Source organism: Amblyraja radiata, chromosome 5 (assembly GCF_010909765.2).
Source record: "Amblyraja radiata isolate CabotCenter1 chromosome 5, sAmbRad1.1.pri, whole genome shotgun sequence".
In the NCBI taxonomy this organism is placed as follows: Eukaryota; Metazoa; Chordata; class Chondrichthyes; order Rajiformes; family Rajidae; genus Amblyraja; species Amblyraja radiata.
Window position 1 is genome coordinate 36,474,262 of NC_045960.1, and position 24,911 is coordinate 36,499,172.

General features: G+C 40.4%; 1 protein-coding gene across 1 annotated transcript; it reads right to left on the reverse strand.

Moving 5' to 3' along the window:
* Nucleotides 1-123: 123 nt before the first annotated feature.
* Nucleotides 124-24,403, reverse strand: mchr2 (melanin concentrating hormone receptor 2). The gene is made up of 5 exons (XM_033020452.1): nt 24,216-24,403; nt 21,113-21,322; nt 11,695-11,889; nt 4,865-4,984; nt 124-1,137 (listed from the first exon to the last, which is right to left on the reverse strand). Exons 1-5 carry the CDS (start codon nt 24,401-24,403, stop codon nt 813-815), a joined length of 1,038 nt encoding a protein of 345 aa, XP_032876343.1. The 3' UTR covers nt 124-812.
* Between the last annotated feature and the right edge of the window lie 508 nt (nt 24,404-24,911).

The window sequence follows — 24,911 nt, forward strand, 5'->3', positions numbered from 1 at the left end:
AAAGGGCTAAAATGAATGGATAGATATATGGTGAAATATGCAGCAAGAGTTTAGAGTTATATCTATTTTGAAACTACAAGAACAAATGTTATTTTAACAATGCTATTTTTTTAGACACAAGGATGACAAGGATGATGAAGATCAAAAACATTTTCCTTCTGATGCCGTGGAAGAGTTGCACTACAGGGCTCTGACTGTTATTGTTCAGGCAGTGGATATTGACCTGCACCACAGAAGTATCAATTGTAGGGATACAATCTTTATTGCTTTTTGGGACGAGATCCGATTTATAATTTTAGATTCAAATTTCCTTGAAATAGTAGCTCTTGCTATATTTTGAGAGAGAGATGATTCTCTCTTAGTTGACTTGAGACTAATGGTGTAGAGATGACAATACACAACTACTCAGTTCAATTCCATTGATTCAGAACACACTTTACACCTGACTGATTTTGCCCTGCTTATCGGAAGTAGGTGGTACAGTCAACGTTAAAATTCAATGCAGAATTGTATATTTATAATCAGAAAATAACGATAGGATACTTGGTAGTACTCAATGGTAATACTTCATAACAGTCTTATTTTGCTTACATAGAGACAATATGTCTCAGTAAGAACATAAGAAACAGGAGCAGGAATTGAGCTTTTGGCTCCAGCAGCCTGCACCATTAAAAGAATCCAATCTGATCTGATCCTGGCTTTGACTTTTCCCCTCCTGTCTGATCCCCATAATTCTCAATTTATTTACAAGCCAAACATGATTAATGCCAGCCTTGAATATATTTAATGACTCAAGTTAATAACATTTATACTTAATCACTTGACTTTACTGTGCTTTCTATGTTAATAATTTTTTGTTCAGTTACTTTCATTTGAATCTTTGTGCAGTGAGTCAGCCTCCTCCGGAAGTTGCCACTCAGTAACATGTAGAGAAATGGATTAATGCTGCTGCTGGAATAGCTGAGGCAGATGGAGATATAATAGACAATGAAATATGTTGTGGTCGGCTGAGTGACATTGAGATTCACCAGTTGAATCACCTGGTACGGCGTTGAACTAACCACAAAAACACCCACCAAAACCAGGACCATTTTGGTTAGTCGTTTGAGCCGTGCGCTGGGGATGGTTACATCATATCTAAATGGTAAAGAGATAAAATAAATGTATTTAAGTGCACCAATTTTACTTCCTATACCTGTGTCAGGGCAAGGTTATTGTTGTTCAAGAAGGAACTGCAGATGCTGGAAAATCGAAGGTAGACAAAAGTGCTGGAGAAACTCAGCGGGTGCGGCAGCACCTATGGAGCGAAGGAAATAGGCAACGTTTCAGGCCGAAACCCTTCTTCAGACTGAAATGTTGCGTATTTCCTTCGCTCCATAGATGCTGCCGCACTCGCTGAGTTTCTCCAGCACTTTTGGTTACCCAAGGTTATTAAGGTTATTTCTAATGGTGAGATTGGTCATATCGTGCTGTCTCAGTCAACCCATCTGGACATGATCCTCTTGAAGAAGTTCCATCAATTCCAGAGCCAGCACCATGACTGAATAATTCAATATTGTGTGATCATGATCGATCAAGACTGTGTTACATTGCCGGCTAATTCAGGGTTAGGTTACAGTTCGATAGAACATTACTCCTATATCAGGAGGGTTCATCAGTCTGTTGAATGTATTTGCTACTTCAGTAATATTATGCTTTCCTGTAAATGTTTAGTTGGATGCATTTTCCCTTGTGCTTTCGTTCAATTTCATCTACCAATCTGTTCTTGATCTGTTCATTTCCTTGTACAAAATTCATTAAATTATTGTTATTTAACTAGAAATGGTTGGGGTACGAGGAGGGGAAAGAAGAAAAGAAGGGAAGAAGTCTTGCAAGATTAATAATTCTTGGGCATCAAATGTAATTCTCTACTGTCTGACCCACACTCCCCTCATCTCCCAGTGCCAATCGCAGCGTAATAAGGCATCTGGCCTTTGCCAAACCATACTCAATAACAAGGTAAACAATCATCGCACAGAGAGCACTCCAATGCATGATACCTCTTTTCAACTATGTTTTTATTTAAAGCTGTAGAGTTTATGGAAGAATCTGAAGGGGAGGGGGTCAGGTCAAAATAGTTCTAGATGTGGGGTCAATCTACCGGAGGCTTGTGTATTAGAGGGTTGTGTGGCCTTGTATTTGTGGCTATAAGAGAAATGTGTTGAGTCATTTAAATAATATTCAGCTGGGGCTTCAGCTTTGTTAAAAAGTGGGTCCCTCCAAGAGTAAACAGCACTGGAAATTATTCAGATTAAAATGCAATAACAAAATGTGGGTGTCACATGAATACTTACACCAATTTAGGGTAGCTGGAAGACAGAAATAACTATATCACAGTCCACACAAATCAAGCCAGAAAAGACAATATTTTATAAACTGTTTCTCTGGGATCTATGTGCAATTTCGTTAATATTCTACTCATGCCATTTCTATCCAATCAACACTGGTTGCTCTGGCACATACAGATACTATTCCAATCTATGCACTAGTTGCTACATTTCAGAGATACGCTTTTCCCTGTGAAATGTGAGCATTGGTATCACTGTATCCTGTTGCCGTATCAGTGATCAGGTTATTAGTGAATAGGTCTGTTTGGCAGTACTGTTGCTGACACCCTATATCATCTTGTTCATACTGAAGTTGGCTATAAAACACGTCAGCAGCTCATGATGTTGTGAAAAAGATACAGTATATTAATGCTAATTTTTTTTTTTCCTTTTCTGATGGTTCACGCAAGATCACAATAAACCACTGTGGTTTAATAATAAATCCTTGTTCCACTTTTCCACTTCTCTCACCCATTCTAAAACTCAGACCAAGTTGTCTTTGGTTTCCTGAACTGTTACAAGGAGACAACATGCTTGATTGAGGACCAACGTCTGGGCACATTTAGACTCAGCACTAAATTTTCTAACTGCAAGCAATTCACTTTCTCTGTCTGTATCAGCACAGAATATTTCTGCTGTAAACTATCCATCTGTAATATTGGCTTTGTTCTTTTTTCTCCATGAACAAATTTTAACCTGCTGGGCATGCTCCTACTACCCTGCCATTTGTGGTACATTACATGTCTTATTCTGTATTGTCATTGTCTAACTGAATGAATGAATGAATGATTGAATGAATGAATGAATGAATGAATGAATGAATGAATGAATGAATGAATAAGTTTATTGGCCAAGTATGTACGCATACAAGGTATTTGCCTTGGTGCTCCACTCTCAAGTAATAACACGACATACAATAAACAATTAAGAATAAAACATAAGATAGACACAAATGCTGGGCATTTTTGTCTACCTTCGATTTTCCAGCATCTGCAGTTCCTTCTTAAACAAGAATAAAACATAAAACATTAAAACATTAAGAATAAAACATTATAGTTTAAACATGTGAATGAAATAAAATACCAGAGCAAAAGGAGGCTACAGACTTTTGGTTATTGAGTAGAGCTGCTGCTCATGGAAAAAAGCTGTTTTTTTGTCTGGCAGTGGCAGCTTTGACAGTCTGGAGTTGCCTTCCAGAGGGAAGGCTTCAAAGCGTTTGTGGTCAGGGTGAGAGGGGTCATTATCTTACCTGCTCGCTTCCTGGCCCTTGCAGTGTACAGTTCGTCAATGGGGGGGAAGGTTACAGCCAACAACCTTCTCAGCTGATAGAACAATTCACTGCATTAACCAACTTTACCAGAGATCGTCCACAACTTATCCCCACAGCAATCCTGGCTTCTCCCTGTCACCAATATTCTCCTAGTGTTATCCCATCCCCAACTCAGTATTAACTTGTTTTCTCTCTTTCCCATTTCTGACTTGAAACCCTAATTCTATTTTACTTTCCACAGATTCCTTTCAGGCTAGCTGGGTGCTTCCAGTATTTCTATTTTAATTTCCATTATCTTCAGTGTTTTTTCCTAAACTACTGAACTACTATCTACCTCTTTGATCCTCAGACTATCCTTGAGTGGACTTTGCTGGCTTTACCTTGCACTAAACGTTATTCCCTTATCATGTATCTATACACTGTAAATGGATTGATTGTAATCATGTATTGGCTTTCTGCTGACTGGTTAGTACACAAGAAAAAGCTTTTCACTGCACCTCGGTACACGTGACAATAAACTAAACTGAACTAATAAATCCTTATGTAGTGTTCAAAAGGGAACTGCAGATGCTGGAATATCGAAGGTACACAAAATTGCTGGGGAAACTCAGCGGGTGCAGCAGCATCTATGGAGCGAAGGAAATAGGCGACGTTTCGGGCCGAAACCCTTCTTCAGACCTCTTATGTAGTCCCTGACACTTTTATTGACCATCTTAAATCTGTGCCCTCTATTCACAGAATCTTCTGCTCCTCCTTAGCTATTAGTCATAAAGTCATACTGCATTTAAAGGGGCCCTTCGGCCCAACTCATGCATGCCAAACAAGATGCCAAGATGACCAAGAGGTCTGGTCCATTGGTTTGTAGATTCAAATCACTCTGCTGCAACCACATAGCTTTAAATTAGTTACATTAATCGACAATTTAAACAAAATTAGTATATTTAATAGTGATCATGAAAATTACTGGACTGTCATAAAAATAATAACCATGGAAATCTGTCTCTTCTCAGTTCCGCCTACATACGACTCCAGTCGAGCAGAAAACTGGTTCACTCATAACTGGCCTCTGAAGTGGCATAACAGGCCACATAGTCCAAGAACAACTGGACTAGATGCCAACAATACCATCATTCTTTGAGCAAAATAAAAACTTAGCGCATCAACAAAGATACAAAAAATGTTAAAGAAAACAATCCCCGTTGATCATTTTATTTGTTCTGTCTCTTACCTTCCATTTTTCTTGTTTTCCTGGTGGATGCCCCATGTGTAACATAGAATCAGTGTGTAGAAAATCAGTATCAGCGGTAAAGGAACAAAGAAAGAAGTTATGGTGTGATACAATGTATACCTGTGATAAAACGAGAGAGATAACATATTAGTTTTGCTTAGTCATGAATTAGTACCTATATAAAGTTTTCAGAGATTGCTAATATCATTGTTTTACTTTGAAGTTGCTTCGTTTGTTGGCAACTGTGTCTAATGAAAGATGATATATGAAGATAGGATTTAGTAACAGGAACAGGTCCATCTGCCAACAGGCCTATCCTGTCATTCAGTAAGATTATGGATAGAAACATAGACATAGAAACATAGAAACATAGAAAATAGGTGCAGGAGTAGGCCATTCGGCCCTTCGAGCCTGCACCGCCATTCAATATGATCATGGCTGATCATCCAACTCAGTATCCTGTACCTGCCTTCTCTCCATACCCCCTGATCCCTTTAGCCACAAGGGCCACATCTAACTCCCTCTTAAATATAGCCAATGAACTGGCCTCAACTACCTTCTGTGGCAGAGAATTCCAGAGATTCACCACTCTCTGTGTGAAAAAAGTTTTCCTCATCTCGGTCCTAAACGATTTCCCCCTTATCCTTAAACTGTGACCCCTTGTTCTGGACTTCCCCAATATCGGGAACAATCTTCCTGCATCTAGCCTGTCCAACCCCTTAAGAATTTTGTAAGTTTCTATAAGATCCCCCCTCAATCTTCTAAATTCTAGCGAGTACAAGCCGAGTCTATCCAGTCTTTCTTCATATGAAAGTCCTGACATCCCAGGAATCAGTCTGGTGAACCTTCTCTGTACTCCCTCTCGATTCGATTGGAATCTCAACTCTACATTCCTGACTAACTTAACCTTTCATGTCCTCTTATACAGTCTATCTACCTCTGTCTTTAAAATATTGCAAAACTCTACTTCCATCAAATTCAAAAAAATTCAGTTCAGTTCAGTTTAGTTTATTGTCAGGTGTACCGAGGTACAGTGAAAAGCTTTTGTTGCTTATGCTAAAAGATTTATGAACCTGAGAGAAAAAAGAAATCACTTCTCTCTTAAATAGTCAACCCCATATTTTTAACGTTTATTTTTTAACCAATGACCAAAATGGCTTTATTTATTTGGTGACGAGTCAAATCAGTGGCATGTTAATGAATTAACCGAACATTAATTTTATTTTACTCTTTGATCCATGATGACAGAAAAACTATCAAAAACTGCCCCAAGATAAGTGTCTGTACCTATATATTTACATAGAATGGTGCTGCATGTTTAAGAACACATGAAATAACGTTTACTAATGTACAGTCTCTTGGTACAGTTTTACCAAAATTGGCTCACTGACTTAGAAGGAATTGGTATTGGAACTTGAAGATTGTGCTAATGATATTAAGTTGTAAACTATCTAATTTCTGTGGGGGGAATTTGATAGTTTTTGTGAGATTGCATTCAACATTTGGTTTGCCAGGAAGTGGAAACGACAATGCTGAGATGTTCAAAATGGAGTGTAATTGGAGTGAGCAAGGCTGGGAATGCTATTAAAAATCTCCTCCAACAGGGAGAACTGGTATGTGTTGGGTGCAGTGTGCCCATTCCACTGCCAGGAAGGCACTGAAATTTATTTTCATGGCCGACTCATCACACCCATTAGGGAGAGCACCTGGAGTAAGGATGGCACGGTGGCGCAGCAGTAAAGTTGCTGCCTTACAGCGCTAGAGACCCGGGTTCGATCCTGACCACAGGTGCCGTCCGTACATAGTTTATACATTCACCTGTGACCTGCGTGCATTCTCTCCGGGTGCTCTGGCTTCCACACATACTCCAAAGATGTACATATGTGTAGGTTAATTGAGTTCAGTGAAATTGTATACTGTCCCATGTGTGTGTAGGATAGGGTTAGTGTGCGGGGATCACTGGTCAGCGTGGACTCAGTGGGCCGAAGGGCCTGTTTCCGTGCTGTATCTCTAAACTAAAGTAAACTATCTCTAACTAAAATTTGCAGTAATTTATTTCTATTTTTTTCAACAAATTCTAACTCCCCTCTTTAAAAATAAAATAAAATTCTCTGGGTTTAAATAGGATCTGGTGTTAACCCAACTTCATCTCTATTTGGCATGTTGTTCTGGCTGCAAAGATGTTGGTAAACCAGGAACACATTGATCACATTTAAAAATGAATTTACACTTTAACAGAATGCATTGGACAAATTTGATTGAACATAAAATATAAATTAATAGCAGGCTGCAAATATGACTTCTGAAGATTATCAAACTGAAATAGTGAGTGCTCAGTTCAAAGATTACTTAATACTTTAAGGACAATACTTTTTGATAGAGATCAAGTTATTTCTTTAATTAATATATTCACATTGAAATCTTGCAAATATTTCCTACTGAATAAATTAAGAATATGCATTACCTTCTTTGCTCAGAGAGGCTAGAGGGTGAGATTTCTTAAATAAAGTGCAGTTCAGGTAACTACTCCCCATTTCATCTTCTCAGTCCACCCAATTCCCCCTCACGCTCCCCTGTACACACCTTTCTTTCCATTCCCATTGTCACCCAGTTATTTTCCCTTTCTCCATCTGATTTTCTCACACTCCTTCCTACTTTCCAGGCCACCCACTTTCCTTCCATCCCAACCCCTGATCCCTTCTCTCCCTTCCTTCCTTCCTTCCTTCCTTCATTGGTGAAAGAACATCATCTCTACTTCCTTAGAAGGCTTAAGGGCCTGTCCCACTTGGGCGACATTTGGGCGACATTTAGGCGATAGCTTAAAAAGAGGTTGTTGTGCCATGGGCGTGACGCGTGGTGAGGCGTGGTGACGCATGCAGTGACACGTGGTGACGCGCGGTGCTTCCCTGTCACCCAAGAACGTTCAAAATCCTCCAGGCGACATTTGGGTGTCTTCTTGGGCTGGCAGGTCAGTCACTCAGGCCTGGTGGGCTGGCAGCTCAGTCACTCAGGCCTGGTGGGCTGGCAGCTCAGAAACTGCCGGAAATTCTGCCCAAAACAGGTGAGAGACTCTGTGAGAGAGAAGGGGGAGAGGGTGGAGAATCAATTTTAGACATTTTTCATCTTTTATTGCAGATCACAGCAATGAAGGAGGAAAGTATATCCTGGCCTGGATCTCACAGGGAGCAAATGAAGGGAGGGAGAAAAATACAGGGGTAAGGTTTAATACTTGCAGGGGCAATACCTCCTGATGGGCCATAGGGACTCCTGGGCTAGTACAGATCTGATGGGCCATAGGGACCTGGGCTAGTACAGACCTGATGGGCCGAAGGGGCTCTTTAAAAACAAATCTGTGAAATTTCAGTGAAAGCCACTTTTTCTGGACTTTTCCTGGTCTTGCACGGGCCTTTTCGGCTAAAAGGGACTGGTTTCATGGCTAAGAGGGGCATAGCGGGCCGAAATTAGTGGTTTCAGGCAGGCCAAACAACTCATTTCATTTCATTTCCAATTGCATTGCAGTTTCAAGCATAGGGCAGGCCAAGCCAAACAGCTCATTGCATTTTCATTTCACTTCCATTGCTATTGCAGTTTCAAGCACAGGGCAGGCCAAGCCAAACAGCTCATTGCATTTTCACTTCACTTCCATTGCCATTGCATTTTCAAGCACAGGGCAGGCTCAAGCCAAACAGCTGATTGCATTTTCACTTCATTTCCATTTCCACTGCACTTTCAAACACAGGGCAGGCTCAAGCCAAACAGCTGACTGCATTTTCACTTCATTTCCATTGCCATTGCACTTTCAAGCACAGGGCAGGCCAAACAACTCATTTTACTTTCATTAAGGGCTAACAAATCATTTATTCAAGTACATTGCATACTCACAGTGTTATGTAGTATCCCAGCTCAGACAGAGAGTCATGACATCTCTCTCACCATCTTGCAGACACACTGAGCCACGCTCACACTTCCGGATTTTATAGTCCCTCCCCCCTCCCACCAGAAAGGGTGTGGCCTTCATTGCGGTGATTGACAGGAGAGAGAATCTCAAGATTTTTTAAACACTAATAAGTCTTTTATTTTTCACCGATGGGAAAAATCCTTGGGGCCTGTGCAGCTGAGGAGGACTCTGAGTAAGATGGCCAAAAAATCACAGCCATATGTGATAGTGTGTTTTCTAAAATCAAAGCACAGTGCAAACAGGATTGGTCAAGATGACACTTTTAATTATATAGATGTATAGGTCTGCTTCCAGATCCGATCACCGTCTCTATAACTTTTCACAGGGATGGATTCAGTGAGTGTAGACTGAACTCCCCTCTTCCCCCTCCCACCCTCATCCCTCCTTCTCCATTCCCACCTACCCTTCTCCTGTCCCCTCTCCCCCCTTCTTCCCTTCCCCCCTCTTCCTCCCTTCTCCCCGCTCGACTTCTCCCCCTTATCTACTACCCCCTCCCCTCACATGTCCTTCTCCCTCTCTTCTCCCATTCTCCACCCCCCCCCCCCACTTTCCCCGCAGCCCCCCCCCCCCATTTGTGGACCCAGCCTGTGACCAGTGATCCGCCACACACTATCCCACACACGCTACGGACAATTTATACAAACCTGTGCGCCTTTGGAGTGGGAGGAAACCCAAACCCTACATCTAACCTTAGTCCAAGCCCAAGCCCAAGCCCTAACCCTAACCCTCGCCCTAACCTTAGCTTCTGCCTGTTCCTCATGGGAACTAAACTGTTGGCCACGAGTTGTAGTGGGATCTAGCTGTTACAGGCTGGGCCCATAAACGGGGGCGTCCCCCTCTCATCCCTTCTCTCCCTCTCCCTCCATTTGTGAACCCAGCCTGTGACAGCTAGATCCCACTAATAGTACTGCACAAAGGCCACATCATCTGTTTTAGTAAGATTGACAATGGGGTAAATGCAGACTTTGGGAATAACACCCCGCACCTACCCCCCTCCCGCATCCCCCCCCCCCCCCACCTAGGGTTTGGGTTACGGTTGCAGTTAGTGTTAGGGTTAGGGTTAGGGCTAAGGTTAGGGCGAGGGTTAGGGCTAGGGCTAGGGCTAGGGCTAGGGTTAGGTTAGGTGTATAAGTTGTCCCTAGATTGTGTGGGATAGTGTGCGGGGGGATCGCTGGTCGCAGGCTGGGTCCACAAATGGGGGGGGGGGGGCGTCGGGGAAAGTGGGGGGGGGGGGGTGCTGAAGAATGGGATGGGATGGGATGGAGAAGGGGATGTAAGAGGAGCAGTGTTGGGAGAAGGGAGGGATGGATGGCGGGAGGGGGGAAGAGGGGGTAGGTGAGTTCAGTCTGCACTCACTGAATCAATCCCTGTGAAAAGTTATGGAGACGGTGATCGGATTTGGAAGCAGACCAATACATCTATAAATAAAACGACTCAGACATCTTTTCATTTGCACAATTGATTTTGATTGATTGTAGAATACAGATTGAAGATTGAAGAATACAGTTGAACAGAGGGATCTGGGAATAACCGTGCATAGTTCCTTGAAGGTGGAATCGCATATAGATAGGGTGGTAAAGAAAGCTTTTGGTATGCTAGCCTTTATAAATCAGAGCATTGAGTATAGAAGCTGGGATGTAATGTTAAAATTGTACAAGGCATTGGTGAGACCAAATCTGGAGTATGGTGTACAATTTTGGTCGCCCAATTATAGGAAGGATGTCAACAAAATAGAGAGAGTGCAGAGGAGATTTACTAGAATGTTGCCTGGGTTTCAACAACTAAGTTACAGAGATAGGTTGAATAAGTTAGGTCTTTATTCTCTGGAGCGCAGAAGGTTAAGGGGGGACTTGATAGAGGTCTTTAAAATGATGGGAGGGTTAGACAGAGTTGATGTGATCAAGCTTTTCCCTTTGAGAATAGGGAAGATTCAAACAAGAGGACATGACTTCAGAATTAAGGGACAGAAGTTTAGGGGTAACATGAGGGGGAACTTCTTTACTCAGAGAGTGGTAGCGGTGTGGAATGAGCTTCCAGTGGAAGTGGTGGCGGCAGGTTCGTTGGTATCATTTAAGAATAAATTGGATACGCATATGGATGAGAAGGGAATGGAGGGTTATGGTATGAGTGCAGGCAGGTGGGACTAAGGGAAAAAAATTGTTCGGCACGGACTTGTAGGGCCGAGATGGCCTGTTTCCGTGCTGTAATTGTTATATGGTTATATGGTTATTTTATTGTATTAAATTTAATATATTAATGTTTAAAATCCATGCATTGAAGGAAGAATATTTTACAGCCTCAACCCTAACCGGGATTCACCCGCATGACAGCATACGTCAGCGTGTATGTCGTGCAACTTGACAGTATTACGGGCGTCAGTCACTGACTATCTGCAGTCGCCCAAATGTCGCCAAAGTGGGAGTTTGGCAAATCCTCACCAACCTACAGATGTGCCATAGAAAGCATTGTATCAGGATGCATCACAGCATGGTTTGGGAACAGCTCCACCCAAGACTGCAAGAGATTGCAGAATGTTGTGGACATAACCAAGACCATCATGCAAACCAACCTCCCTTCCATTGACTCTATTTACACTTCACACTGCCTCGGTAATGCAACCAGCATAATCAAGGAAAAATCTCACCCTAGTCACCCTCTATTCTATAATTTTTTTCCCTCAAATGCCGATCTACTTCCCTTTTGAAAGCTCTGATTGACTTGGTTCCTACCACCCTCACCCTCAAAATTAATAATAGATACTTCTGGATGGAGTGTTATTAGACCCAAGTTAAATTTCTACATTGATTGAAAAAATTGCACATCAACCATTTTGAGCAAACCACTCAGGCACCTTATTTTAAAATACACTTACCAAAGTATGTCCCGGGGTGAAGTCAGATCGAAAGCGCAGCTTTCCAAGCCATCCTTAAATTTAATGACTTTTGCATGCATCCAGACTGGCAGAACCAATACAAGTGAAATAGCCCAAAGGCATAGATTGATTTTAATGGTTTTTGACCTGGTTCTGAAACTCATCAGATGAAATGGATGAACAAGAGCCAGGTACCTATGGATGAGATTTTGAGTACACTTTCAAAAATCAATTTATTAACACAGTAATATCTATTGATTTACTCTGAATCTGAGTATGTGATTTATATACAATCTCAATGTTCAGATATTTCCTCATGACTCTATAGAAGTTGTGGTGCTGGTAAACGCTGGATAAAGATTATAGTAAAGTCACAGTGAAATGGAATGGGATTAGGATAAAAAAATCACACAGGGCAATTGTATGCTTTTTTGTGCAGTGTGGCTGAACTGGTTCTTTGAAATATCTATTCAAGTAGATCTATTCACCCCCTCCTTCTCCATGGTCCTGCAATCTTGCCCAATGAAATATTTACCAGTTCCCTTTTGAATGTCACCATTAAATCTGTTTCACTATTCATTCACACAGTGCAATTCGGATAATCTCAGCGGTTATAAAAAACGAGGCCTTACCTTCACCCTGGTTTATCATTATACCGTCAATCTTAATAAATTCACCATTTTATCTCCAGGAATCACTTAACCTTGTCAATTATAACCATGAGGGGCTCAGCCTCTGTTAGATTAGTGGAAGGACTCAACATTGCTGTGAGATATTAATAATCTAAGAAACTTTGTAATGTATCTCACATTACAACATACACTCATTACCGGAATCACACACATATTATAAATAGATTTATATGATACCGTTCACAATTTCAGGATATTCCAAAGTAAAGTGTAGCACGGAGGACAAATTGGCAGACAAATCATACACAGCAAGGTACTAACTAAGGCATTAAATAATGATTAAACAATGCATTTTAGTTATGATGGCTCATTATTAAATATAGGTCTGAATATTGTACAGTCTGCTTTCCTGGACCTTGCATCTGAAATAAGACAGCTCAAACAATGCAGCATAATTAAGAATTAATAACAGACTGTGAAGGTGTTGGTAAAGTCGACTGGAACAGTTACAGTATTCCAGAGAGAAATAAAGGATGTGCAATTTGTGCAGATGTTGAGTTCAACGCCAGTTTTCGAGTTGATGAAAAAGCTGAATAGAATTCTGAAAGGAGAATGTAGGATTCTGAACAGTGAAAACCCAGTTTAATCAAAATCAAAAATTTGGAATTTTGTTGATTAAACTTACTTCAGATGTGGAATTCTCTTTTGTTTCTTGTAGCTCGTCACATATACTTGATAATAATCAAGTGATGAAAAAATCTTAGTGACCATAGTGTTAATAATAAAATAATAAGAGGAGCTGGTAAGGGTTAACCCTTGAGCTGGTAAACCTTGAAGATATTAAGGGTTTGGACACGCAAGAGGCAGGAAACATGTTCCTGATGTTGGGGGAGTCCAGAAACAGGGGCCACAGTTTAAGAATAAGGGGTAAGCCATTTAGAGTGGTGACAAGGAAACACATTTTCTCACAGAGAGTTGTGAGTCTGTGGAATTCCCTGCCTCAGAGGGCAGTGGAGGCCAGTTCTCTGGATACTTTCAAGGGAGAGCTAAATAGCGGAGTCAGGGGATATGGGGAGAAGGCAGGAACGGGGTACTGATTGGAGATGATCAGCCATGATCACATTGAATGGCGGTACTGGCTCGAATGGCCGAGTGGCCTACTCCTGCACCTATTGTCTATTGTCTATTGTCTATTATCTATTGGTATTTTTATTTTTGATGTGCAGGGATAAGTGACATGTCAGCAGAGAAACCCCCCCTACCCCCACCCAACTCCTCCTGCCCACAAAAAGGTCTGAACGTTTGTTCAGATTGGATAGCTGATATCCAAAAGAGAAAACTGGTTAAAGTGTAAGCAATCATCTAACTCAGTAAATACAATATAAAATAGGACCGACCCTCTGAGAGTATTTGTGGGAAATCTTGGCAAATGTTATGTATGGTTTTTTTCAAAGCATATTGCTTGGATTTCTGATATTATTTTATCAGATGGCATTGACCTCTGCAGGAAGTGGAAACATTGAAAATAGGCTCCCTGTGTAAGTGTATACTTTGAGCCTTTCTCTGTCCTTCAATTGCTCATTGAACTGTGGCGCACTGTAGCACATTGTGCTCTTACATTAGATTTTCAAACTCCAGGATTGCTTTCACTCTGTAAATATTGAATCGAACCTGTTAAGATTTTTCGCCACTTTATCAAGCAGCACCATTGTATGTACTGCTGCTACATACTTCTACTCTACTTTTTTCACCACAAAGCTATTGGCAAGCACAAACCTTTAAAAAATATATGTACATTGCAGTCTGATCCTGTATTAATTATCTTCATTAGACCACTCATCTTAGGTCAATGCCAGAAAGCCACATTTTCAAGAAGCTGACATTTTAAATTGTAATCAATTGAAGAGCAAATCAATAGTTTGTGAACTGAATATATCATTGAAACAGATTACCAGACCATGAATAAATTGTCTATGAGTGGAACAGTGGGATCTGTATGCACATCTGTGGTCTTTAATGATAGTTCATGATTTGCAGTTGAAGCGGTTTGCCTCCACTGCTCGACAACACTGGAGTAAGTACATATGTAGTTAAAATGTGGAAATTCAGAAGCTGCTGCCAATGCTGCTCTACACCTTCATAGATAGTTTTCTGCATTCTTTATGGCTGCAGTTTACACAGGATCAGAAATGTGGTGTTAACTTTCACATTGGAGAGTGATTTTGTTGTAATGCAGTACAGGAAGGAGATTGAGAACCTTGTAACCTGGTGCCAAGATAACAACATTTCCCTCAATGTCAGCAAGACAAAGGAGATTGTGATCAACTTCAGGAAGAGATGTGGTACACATACTCCAGTATACATTGATGGTGCCAATGTAGAGACTCAGTGCCAACCAAGATGCCCCATCTAAGCAAGTACCATTTGCCCGTGTTTAGCAGAAACCTCGCTCAATCTTTTCTATCCATGTACTTGTCTAAAGGCCTTTTAAATGTACACCTCGATTAGTCTCCCCTCATCCTCAGTTCTATTAAAACATATCATTTAAAACATGCAAATCAAGAATGAAAGTGGCCATTTGGCCCCACAGTCCATTCTGCTTTTCTAGCAATAACATGGCTGATCTGATTGTGACTTTGCATTATTGGCTCACCGTGATAATCTTTGATCCCCCAGGCTTAACAAATTTCTATCTAGTGTGCTTTATAAACATTAAAAGGCTCTGCTTTCACCAACCTCCAATAAAGACAATTCTAAACCTTAAAGGCCGTGTCTAGGATTTTTTTTTAAAGCCCCTTCTTTATCCTAAATAGACCAAGTATTACTCTACACAAACCAATTCACATCCCAGCATAGTTCAGTTAAAATTTATAAATACGCAGATGACACAACCATCATAGGTCTCATCTCGAACAATAATGAAACAGAATACCGCACTCAAACACACAAAGCAGTCACTTGGTGCACAGATAATAACCTCTTACTCAACACATCAAAAACACACGAACTCATCATTGATTTCAGACGTAAGGCACAACCCAAGACCCCCCTACTCATCTCAGGCGAACCCATATCCACCACTGACTCATTCAAATTTCTTGGCACTCACATAAGCAATAACCTCAAATGGAAAATCAATTCAAATCACATCTACAAAAAAGCCAACCAAAGACTCTTCTTCCTCCGCCAGCTCAAGAAGTTTAGAGTAAGGAAACACCTCCTAATCAAATTCTACACAGCCATCATCCAAAGCATGCTCACTTCATCAATTACAGTCTGGTTCAGCAGTTTAGACACTCACTCCCGTAATAAATTACAACGCATAGTTAACAAAGCATCCAAAATCATCAGCACTCCCCTTCCATCAATAGAATCACTCCATCACAAACGGTCTGTGTCAAGGGTGAAGAAAATCATCTCTGATCCCTCCCACCCAGCTCACCACATCTTCCACCTGCAGCCATCAGGAAGGCGCTACAGCTCACTGCCCGCCAAGACATCTCGATTTAAAAACAGTTTTTACCCACACGCAATCCGAATTCTGAACACACTATGATAACAGCACATATTCTCCCCATACATGTACTGTATATTGTATGATGTTGTGTTTTATGTTATGTTTGACGGGAATCAGCCTACCTTGTAACATCCTGTACTGAACCTGAATTCCACCAGCTTGACTGTGTGGTCATTAAATAATCTAATCTAATCTAATCTAATCTAAACAATGACACTAATTCTAGAATCTCCAACACGAGGAGTGTTAAAACGCACAGCTCTGGATTCAGGGACAGTTTCTTCCCAGCAGTTATCAGGCAACTGAATCATCCCACCATAACTAGAGAGCAGTCGTGAACTACTATCTACCTTATTGATGACCCTCGGCCTATCTTTGATCAGACTTTACTGGCTTTATTTGGCACTAAACATTATTCCCTTGTCATGTATCTGTACACTGTGAATAGCTTGATTTTAATCATGTATTATCTTTCCGCTGACTGGTTTGCACGCAACAAAAGCTTTTCACAAGTGACAATAAACTAAACTGAACTGATCTGAGGAAACTTTCTCCAAATCCATCCTGCCAAGACCACTCAAGACCTTATATATTTCAGTTAAGTTCCCTCACACAAGTAAATAAGCAGGCACAATACTCCAGATATGGTATTGCCAACAAACCGTAACACTGGCATAAGTTCCCTACATCTGTATTCCATTCACTCAGTTATAAATGACATTCTGTTCACTGTCCTACCTGTATCTTGCCTTTATCGAGCCATGCACAAGGACACCTTGCATATCACAGCTCCTCCCAGCCTCTCACCAATTTCACATTTTCCTATAGTACATTCCAGATATTTGCCCACTCACTTAAACTATCTATTTATCTTTATGCTGATTGAATGTATTTGTTACAATTTACTTTACTACCTGTTTTATGTCATCAGCTTTAGCAAGCATAGCATCACTGCCTTTACAGTCATATAGTTATGTAGCATGGGAACAGGCCCTTCGGCCCAACTTGTCCATGCCAACCAAGATACTTCATGTAAGCTGGTATAATTTGTTCATGTTGACCCACATCCCCCTCGACCTTTCTTATCCATGTACCTGCCTAAATGCCTTTTAAATGTTGTTGTTGTAGCTGCCTCTACAACTTCCTATGACAACACGACTGATGTACCTACTGTGAAAACCTTGCCCATATTAAATGTTTCCACTCTCATCTTAAACCTATGCCCCCTTGTATTTGTTTCCGTAACTTGGGTAAAAGATTGTGTTCATTCACTCCACCTGTTCCCCTCATGATTGTGTACACCTCTATAAGATCATCCCTTAGACACCTGCACCCCAATGAATAAAGCCCTAGCCTGCCCAGTGGGAAGCCTGAGTACGACAGGAAATGTGAGAGGACATTAGAATCGTAAAGCGGATCTCAGCTGGATTTCAAGAGCATCAATAGGAAAGAGGAAGATGTGATTGAACACTTATTTGGACATACAATTGTGTGGAAGATTAAGCATTTTGAAAGTTGATGTCGGTTGGGGTGTTGAAGCTGGGGAGTAGGCAGGAGAATGGGGTTAGGCAGGAGAGATAGATCAGCCATGATTGAATGGTGTAGACATGATGGGCCGAATGGCCTAATTCTACTCCTATCACTTATGATATGACCTTGTGGAGAGGATTTTTCCATTACTTCATCAGAAGACGTTGGATTTGTAGATTTTAGGGCTGGTTTTAAAAAAAAGGATGTTGGGGGTGAATCACTGGACAGGGATTGAACACTTGTTTTAATATAGTATTCATGCAGGGAGGATGACAATAAATGTAAACATGGAAAATGCTGGAAAGACTGACTAGGTCATGCAGCATATGTGCAGAGAGAAACAGATTAATTCTTCAGGGCAATGATAGGGAGTCATAGATTCATAGAAGTCATCTTTCAGATCACCAGTAGTTGTCTGATCTGCTGAGTCTAAGTTTCCAGAATCTCCAATATTTAGATTTTTCAATAGTGGCAAGATTTAGGAAGACAAGGAAATTGAAATGGGCGGTCTGGCATATCTAGCAGTTCAATTTAATGTGAAGAGCAAACTGCTGCATTTTATGAAGAATGAGGAAAAACATTGAAGACTAAATGTGACCGTTTTAGAGAAGCTTTAAGAGCAGATAGATACCATGAATCACTAAGCTTTTAAATTAGTGAGAAAACTTAAGTGTATGGGATATTTAACTTTATTAATAGAAGTAAAGAGAGTGGTCAGTATATGGAATGTGCTGCCAGAGGAAGTAGTTGATGCAGGTACTATAGCAACATTTACAATATATTTGGGCAGGTCATAAGGTCATAAGTGATAGTAGAATTAGGCCGTTCGGCCCATCAAGTCTATGCCATTCAATCATGGCTGATCTATCTATCTCTCCCTCCTAACCCCATTCTCCTGCCTTCTCCCCATAACCTCTGACACCTGTACTCATCAATAATCTATCTATCTCTGCTTTAGAAATACCCACTGACTTGGCCACCACAGCCTTCTGTGGCAAAGAATTCCACAGATTCACCACCCTCTGACTAAAGAAATTTATCTTTATCTCCTTCCTAAAAGAATGTCCTTTAATTCTGAGTCTATGACCTCTAGTCCTAGACTCTCCTACTAGTGGAAACATCCTCTCCACCCACTCCATCCAAGCCTTTCACTATTCTGTACATTTCAATGAGGTCCCCCCTCATTCTTCTAAACTCCAGCGAGTACAGGCCCAGTGCCAACAAACGCTCATCATAGGTTAACCTACTCATTCCTGGGATCATTCTTGTAAACCTCCTCTGGACCCTCTCCAGACCCAGCAAATCCTTCCTCAGATAGGGTGCCCAAAATTGCTCACACTATTCCAAATGCTGCCTAACTAGCGCGTTATAGAGCCTCAGCATTACTTTCCTTGGATAGGAAAGGTTTAGAATATGGGCCAAATGCGGGCAGGTAGGGCTGTGCAGATGTGGCATCTTGATTGACATGGGCAAGTTGGGCCAAAAGGCCAGTTTCCATGTTGTATGATCCTATGACTATTCATGATATTAAATGAAGTAGGGCACTAAATATTAAGTGGTGCTTCATCATGCTCATAATTTAGGTATAGACATTAAGTGATGTTAAAGATATTTACAATAAATGTACAATGATAGCTATGAGGTACTTTATTTGCACATGAATTGGGCAAACCAAATGGGATGTCTTGGTTGGCATGGGTAAGTTGGGCCAAAGGGCCTGTATGACGCTGTATGACTCTTTGACTCTAATATAAAACAAGTAAATGCAGGTAATCTTCCTAAAATACTAATCAGCAGGGAGTGCACAATTTTAAATCTGCCACTTTTATCAGGACCAGGCTTTTGTTGATGGAACTATGCATACATACTTGGTGGATCCCATAACTCACATTAATTAATGGCTCCATCTCCCTTCTTATAAAAATGAACACAGAGACATGCATATGCCTGTAAAGGAAGAGTGAAAGCAGAATGGTGACTTCAGAGGAGATTTACGATGCCAGTGATGAGGGATTTCAATTAGGTACAGAGAAGATAGACACAAAAAAGCTGGAGTAACTCAGCGGAACAGGCAGCATCTCTGGAGAGAAAGAATGTGTGACGTTTTGGGTTGAGACCCTTCTTCAAATTGGTTAGGGAGAAGGGAAACGAGAGATATACAACGTGGAGGGAAGGAAGGTGATTTAAATGGAAGACAGACACAACATGTTGTGTCTGTACACATATGGCAGCATACAAAATGCATTTTAAGTATCTGCCTCGGAGGTTTTTTACTGCCTCACACTGACACTTATGTCATGATAATAATTATTGACATAGGGCTTATGATTTGGAGAAAAAAGTTGACGAATTAGTCATAACCCCATAACAACTTATATGTGTTGAACTGACATGCTGCTGGCTTTAACGGAGAATAGAAATACATTTGTAGATTTATTATGACACAATATTTTTGCACCCTATTAAAGATGAGATGCTTGAATGGTCTATTTTATTTTGTTTGGTGCCGCATGTGACAGTAATCTACCCACTCTGCAAATCAGGTGTGCCTCCTCCAAGCTGTATTGTAAGCATCTTAAAACATCTCATTATTTGCCTCTTACATTAAAGAGATTTGAGGAAAATGATGATGTTATGATAGGAAGAAATTATAGAAAACAACAAAAATTATAGAAGTAAAATTTATATTTGGCAATAACCAGGAAGTAATGGCATAAATGGATTATTGAACCATTGTATCTTGAAGCAGGAATTCTGAATTAAACCAATCTTTCTTAAACCTTGAATTTTGCATTTCTTAGGATGTTCTTTATGGAAAGGTCATTTGGCATAACTTATCCATGCAAACCATGATGCCTCATCTAAGTAGTTCCATTTGGCCATATCCCTCTAAACCTTTCCCATCCATGTTCATGTCCAAGTGTCTTTTAAATGTGGTTGTTGTACCTGCCTGAACTATCTCCCTGGCAGCTCGTTCAATATAACCACCACCCTCTGAGTGAAAATGTTGTTCCTTGGGTTCCTATTAAATCTTTCTCCTCTAACCTTAAGTCTATGTCCTCTGGTTCTTGATATATTTACCCTGAGTGAAAGACTGTGCATTCACCCTATCAATTCCCCTCCTTACTTTATACACCTCCATATGATCATGCCTTAGATAAGGGTTAATGGATGGATCCTGCACTCCAAGGAATAAAGCCCTAGTTTGCCCATTCTCTCCCAATAGTTCAAGGCCTTGAGTCTTGGTAGATTAGTATTGTATTTGTATTGTGAGAGCTACAATATTAACTGATAAAATGTAATATATTGCCGAATTTGGGTATCTAAAAAAAAATGCTGAAAATACTCTGTCGGTTAGGCAAAATTTGTAGAGAGAAAAAGTTATAACATTTCAATTCACCAATCTTTAGGTTATCAACTCAAAAAGTTCATTTTATTTCTGTATTCACAATCACTGATGGACCTGTAAATATATCTGTCTTTCTCAATCCTTTAACTTAAATAACGGGAAAATGAGTGATAATTTTCTATGACAGTTATAAATTGAAAGTGGCATTTTCATTCTTGGAAGTTATTTACTTCCCTCTTTGAAAAGCCTCCAAGAATACAAACCAACCCAGCGTACATTTGTGTGTGACTGGGAAACATGTTGTGTGGGAATAAATATAGATACAGGTCGGGTACTCCTTTAAATCATTTTTAACATTTGTTACACTAACAATATTCTGCTCATGCTTACCTGTCCAAGCTCATAGCTGCCATAATTGCACCACAAGCAAACTGGTTGCAACTGTCCAGTGATGTGGTAATAGTACAGAGAGTACTGCCAAGCACCCATTCTCCACCTCGTGCCCACTGATGGATTAGGAATGGCATTCCAAGAACATGAACCAAATCTGCCATTGCCAAGTTACAAATATAAATATCGGGAATTGTCCTCCTCACAGACCTGAAAGAAATGTCAACACATTTAACCTGCATTGTATCATAACTATTACATTGCTTTTTTTTCTCAGCAGAGGAATGTTGTTCAGGTCAAATAATGGGACCATAATATCACCTTTTTTTAAATTACAGTGTATATTCAGTTAACCAGTTACCAATCTCTGTCTGATGTTTACTTGGATATCAGTTCCTTACATCTAGAGTTAATTGTAAAGTATGGGTAGTAACTTTCTAACACTATTTATGTTCACAAGTTCAAAAGTGATTGGAGCAGAATTCAGCCATTCGGCCCATCAAGTCCTATCCGCCATTCAATCATGGCTGATCTATCTCTCCTTCTCAACCCCAATTCTCCTGCCCTCTCCCCATAGTTGACACCAGTACTAATCAAGAATCTTATTCTGAGGCTCTGATCTCTGGTCCTAGACTCTCCCACTAGTGGAACCATCCTCTCCACATCCACATTTTTGAGGAGGTGGCTTGGCCTAGCACCAGTTTTGTTCATTTATAAAACATATTTATTTGGAGTGATTGGAATGTGCTTCCAGTGTTGGTGGATGAGGCAAATGTGATAGTGACATTTAAGAGTCAGATTGGCAAATGGATATGCAGGGATACAGAAGGATATGGATTATGTGCATGGTCTTGGCATCATGTTCGGCACAGATATTGTGGGCCGAAGGGCCTGTTCTTGTGTTGTACTGTTCTATGTTCTATGTTCCAATGGTTGGCTGTTCCACACCCAGCGTCTGAGGCAGTGCAAGGGTGACTTTAATATCAGAAAACAAGAAATTATCTCAACATACTTCAGAGAAGTGTAATTAAATACAAAACTGATTAGGTTTCAGTGGGAAATATTAAAAATTTGATTAAAAATATTCTCAAGTGATTAGGTTTTAAGAAAGATCATCTGGGGAAGAACTAGCTGACAAGGCAAGGAATCGCAACAGTTCATTTAAAATGAGTGTATGTATGAATACCAAATGTTATCTTGTTTAGTTTATTCTCATGTATACCACGGTACAATGAAAAGCTTTATTTTTTTGTCACGCGTACCGAGGTACAGTAAAAAGCTTTAGGTTATTGTCATTGTTTATGGTGAAGTAAATGGGGATGTACATGAGGGCAAAATTGAAAGATTGCAAAATTTGCAGTAATTGCATGCCATTGTTGCCTTTAAATGGGTAATAAAGCTTTTAAACATAGAATTCATATGGTTGAGGATATTTGCTTGTAACTTCACTTCCTTTAGAAATTTGGAAACTACTTTTCACTTTGTAGATAGGCAGAAGACTACATTAGCCAAGATTTACATTACATTTTATTAATGGATCTAAAAATGGAAAGATAGTGAAATATGATAGGAAATTAATAACCTATATTAGGCTCTCCAACACAAGACATTTCAGTGCAGTCGCTCATAATGTGCAAAACAAAATAGGCCAAACAAGTGGCATTGTTTCTGACAGAAATGGTAGATGTGCAATACATCTATAGTGAGCAAGTGCATGACAGACCAGTAGAAGTGGGAGATAGTGGCCTTGTGTTCATCAGTTGGGTCATAATCTGTCATCAGGCTGAAGAAGGGTCCCGATCCAAAATGTCGTCTGTCCATTTCCCTCCACAGATGCTGCCTGAGCCGCCGAGTTCCTCCAGCACTTTGTTTTTTGCTCAAGTGCCCAACTACCGCAGTTTAACATATATAGATGTGAGGTACTAAAAACAGGAAAACGGATGATTATCTGAATGGTGATAGATCAGGGAAAAAGACCAGGGTGTCTTTTTATACCAATTGTGCTCAGGTGCAGCAACAGTTAGTGAGAAAGGAAAATGATATGACACAAAATGCTGGAGTCATTCAGCGGAACCGGCAGCATCTATGGAGAGAAGGAATAGGTGACGTTTTGGGTTGAGACCCTTCTTCAGACTGAGAGTCAGGGGAAGGGGAAACGTGAGATACAGGTGGTGATGTAGAGAGATATAGTACAAATGAATGAAACATATGCAAAAAAGTAATGATGATACAGGAACCAGGCAGTGAAGGCCAAGTCATTCAATATATTCAAGGAGAAAGGTGTTTCTTGATTGGGAGAAGATGGGAATTGTTTACTAAGTAGATCAATAGCTATAATGGTGCTGAATGGAGGCAGGTTCCTAAGGACCAAATGGCTTACTCCTGTGCCTGATTTCTTTGGTTTTACGTTTCATATCCTTTCAAAGGCTGAACGTGCACATGATTTTTTAAAAAACACAGAAAATTCTGCAGATACCAAGCCAGTCAGGCAGCATATGTGAAGAGAGAGAAACACGGTTTTCGATTCACCAACCTTTTCGATAAATCATGTTTTACAGCCACATTAACTCCATTGTATTCATTTACAGCAGAATAATGCATGTCAGTAATATTTTAAAAATGACATCAACACCAGACTTTTGTGTTTATTATAGTTTAGTTTAGAGATACAGTGTGGAAACAGGCCCTTTAGCCCACCGAGAGCATGCTGACCAGTGATCACCCGTGGACTAGTTCTGTCTTGCACACTAGGGACAATTTACAGAAGCCAATTAACCTACAAACCTGCACGTCTTTGGAGGAAACTGGAGCACCCACGGAAAACCCACGTGGTCACAGGGAGAACGTACGAACTCCATACAGACAGAACCCGTAGTCAGGATCAAACCTGGGTCTATGGCTCTGCAAGGCAACAACTCTACTGCTGCGCCACTGTGCCACCCTGTTGATGCCTGCCCACATGTTGACCTGGCATGTGCAAAGATAAGATACTACCAAGCTCAAAATAACATCTAAACTTAAACTTTCATCGATTTAACATTTTTTATGTTTCCTTAAAATTACATCAATTAATCTTCAATTGCTTTCAGTTTTGTTTTTTTACCTGATGATAGTAAACAAGATGAAAATATTTCCAACCAATCCTGTTGAACAAATAATGCCAACGCAAGAAGGAAGAAGGATGGTTTCCAATATGTCTATCATTTGATTATCATAAACGATGTCTGTAGACTTGTTTAACCATTCAGATCCATTATACCAAGCCCAGCACAATGTTTGCGTTCGATTCATTGCTCAAATTCTTCGTTCTGTAAGAAGTATTAAATGGTATTACTGCTTGATCCAATGAAGGATATTAGACATCCCACATAGGAATAGTGAGTTCAGCCAACCCCTACATTGTCAGGTGATATTGCAATAAATATTGCTCACTGATTATGGTATTCTTGTTGATCCACATTGACTCAGTCCACCAATGTCTCCCAATTAAATTGTTTTATTTTGTATTCATATCCTTCTATTATCTCACTGCTTCCTGCCTCTGTCACCTCTTGTTTCCCAAATTTACCAATCCTTTCTTAATTCACTTCCACCTTCGCACTCTGATTAACAGATGATGGTGTCCAAATTCTTCCCATTTTCAGATTCGCCCTCCAATCCACTCCCAAACTGTTCAATTTGCACATCATTTTGGATCCTCTTTAAAACATCACTCACTCATATAGGGTTGTTTAGCTCAATACATCTTCCATTTTCACTTCTGTATTTAAGAAGTTTTCACTTAATTGAAGGTGCTATC

Coding starts and splice junctions, on each gene's coding strand:
- mchr2 (XM_033020452.1), bottom strand. CDS start 24,403: ATGAATCGAACGCAAACATTGTGCTGGGCTTGGTATAATGGATCTGAA. Junction 11,890..21,112: donor GCAGCTATGAGCTTGGACAG/GTAAGCATGAGC, acceptor TCTCATCCATAG/GTACCTGGCTCTTGTTCATC. Junction 1,138..4,864: donor GAAAACAAGAAAAATGGAAG/GTAAGAGACAGA, acceptor TTTACCATTTAG/ATATGATGTAACCATCCCCA.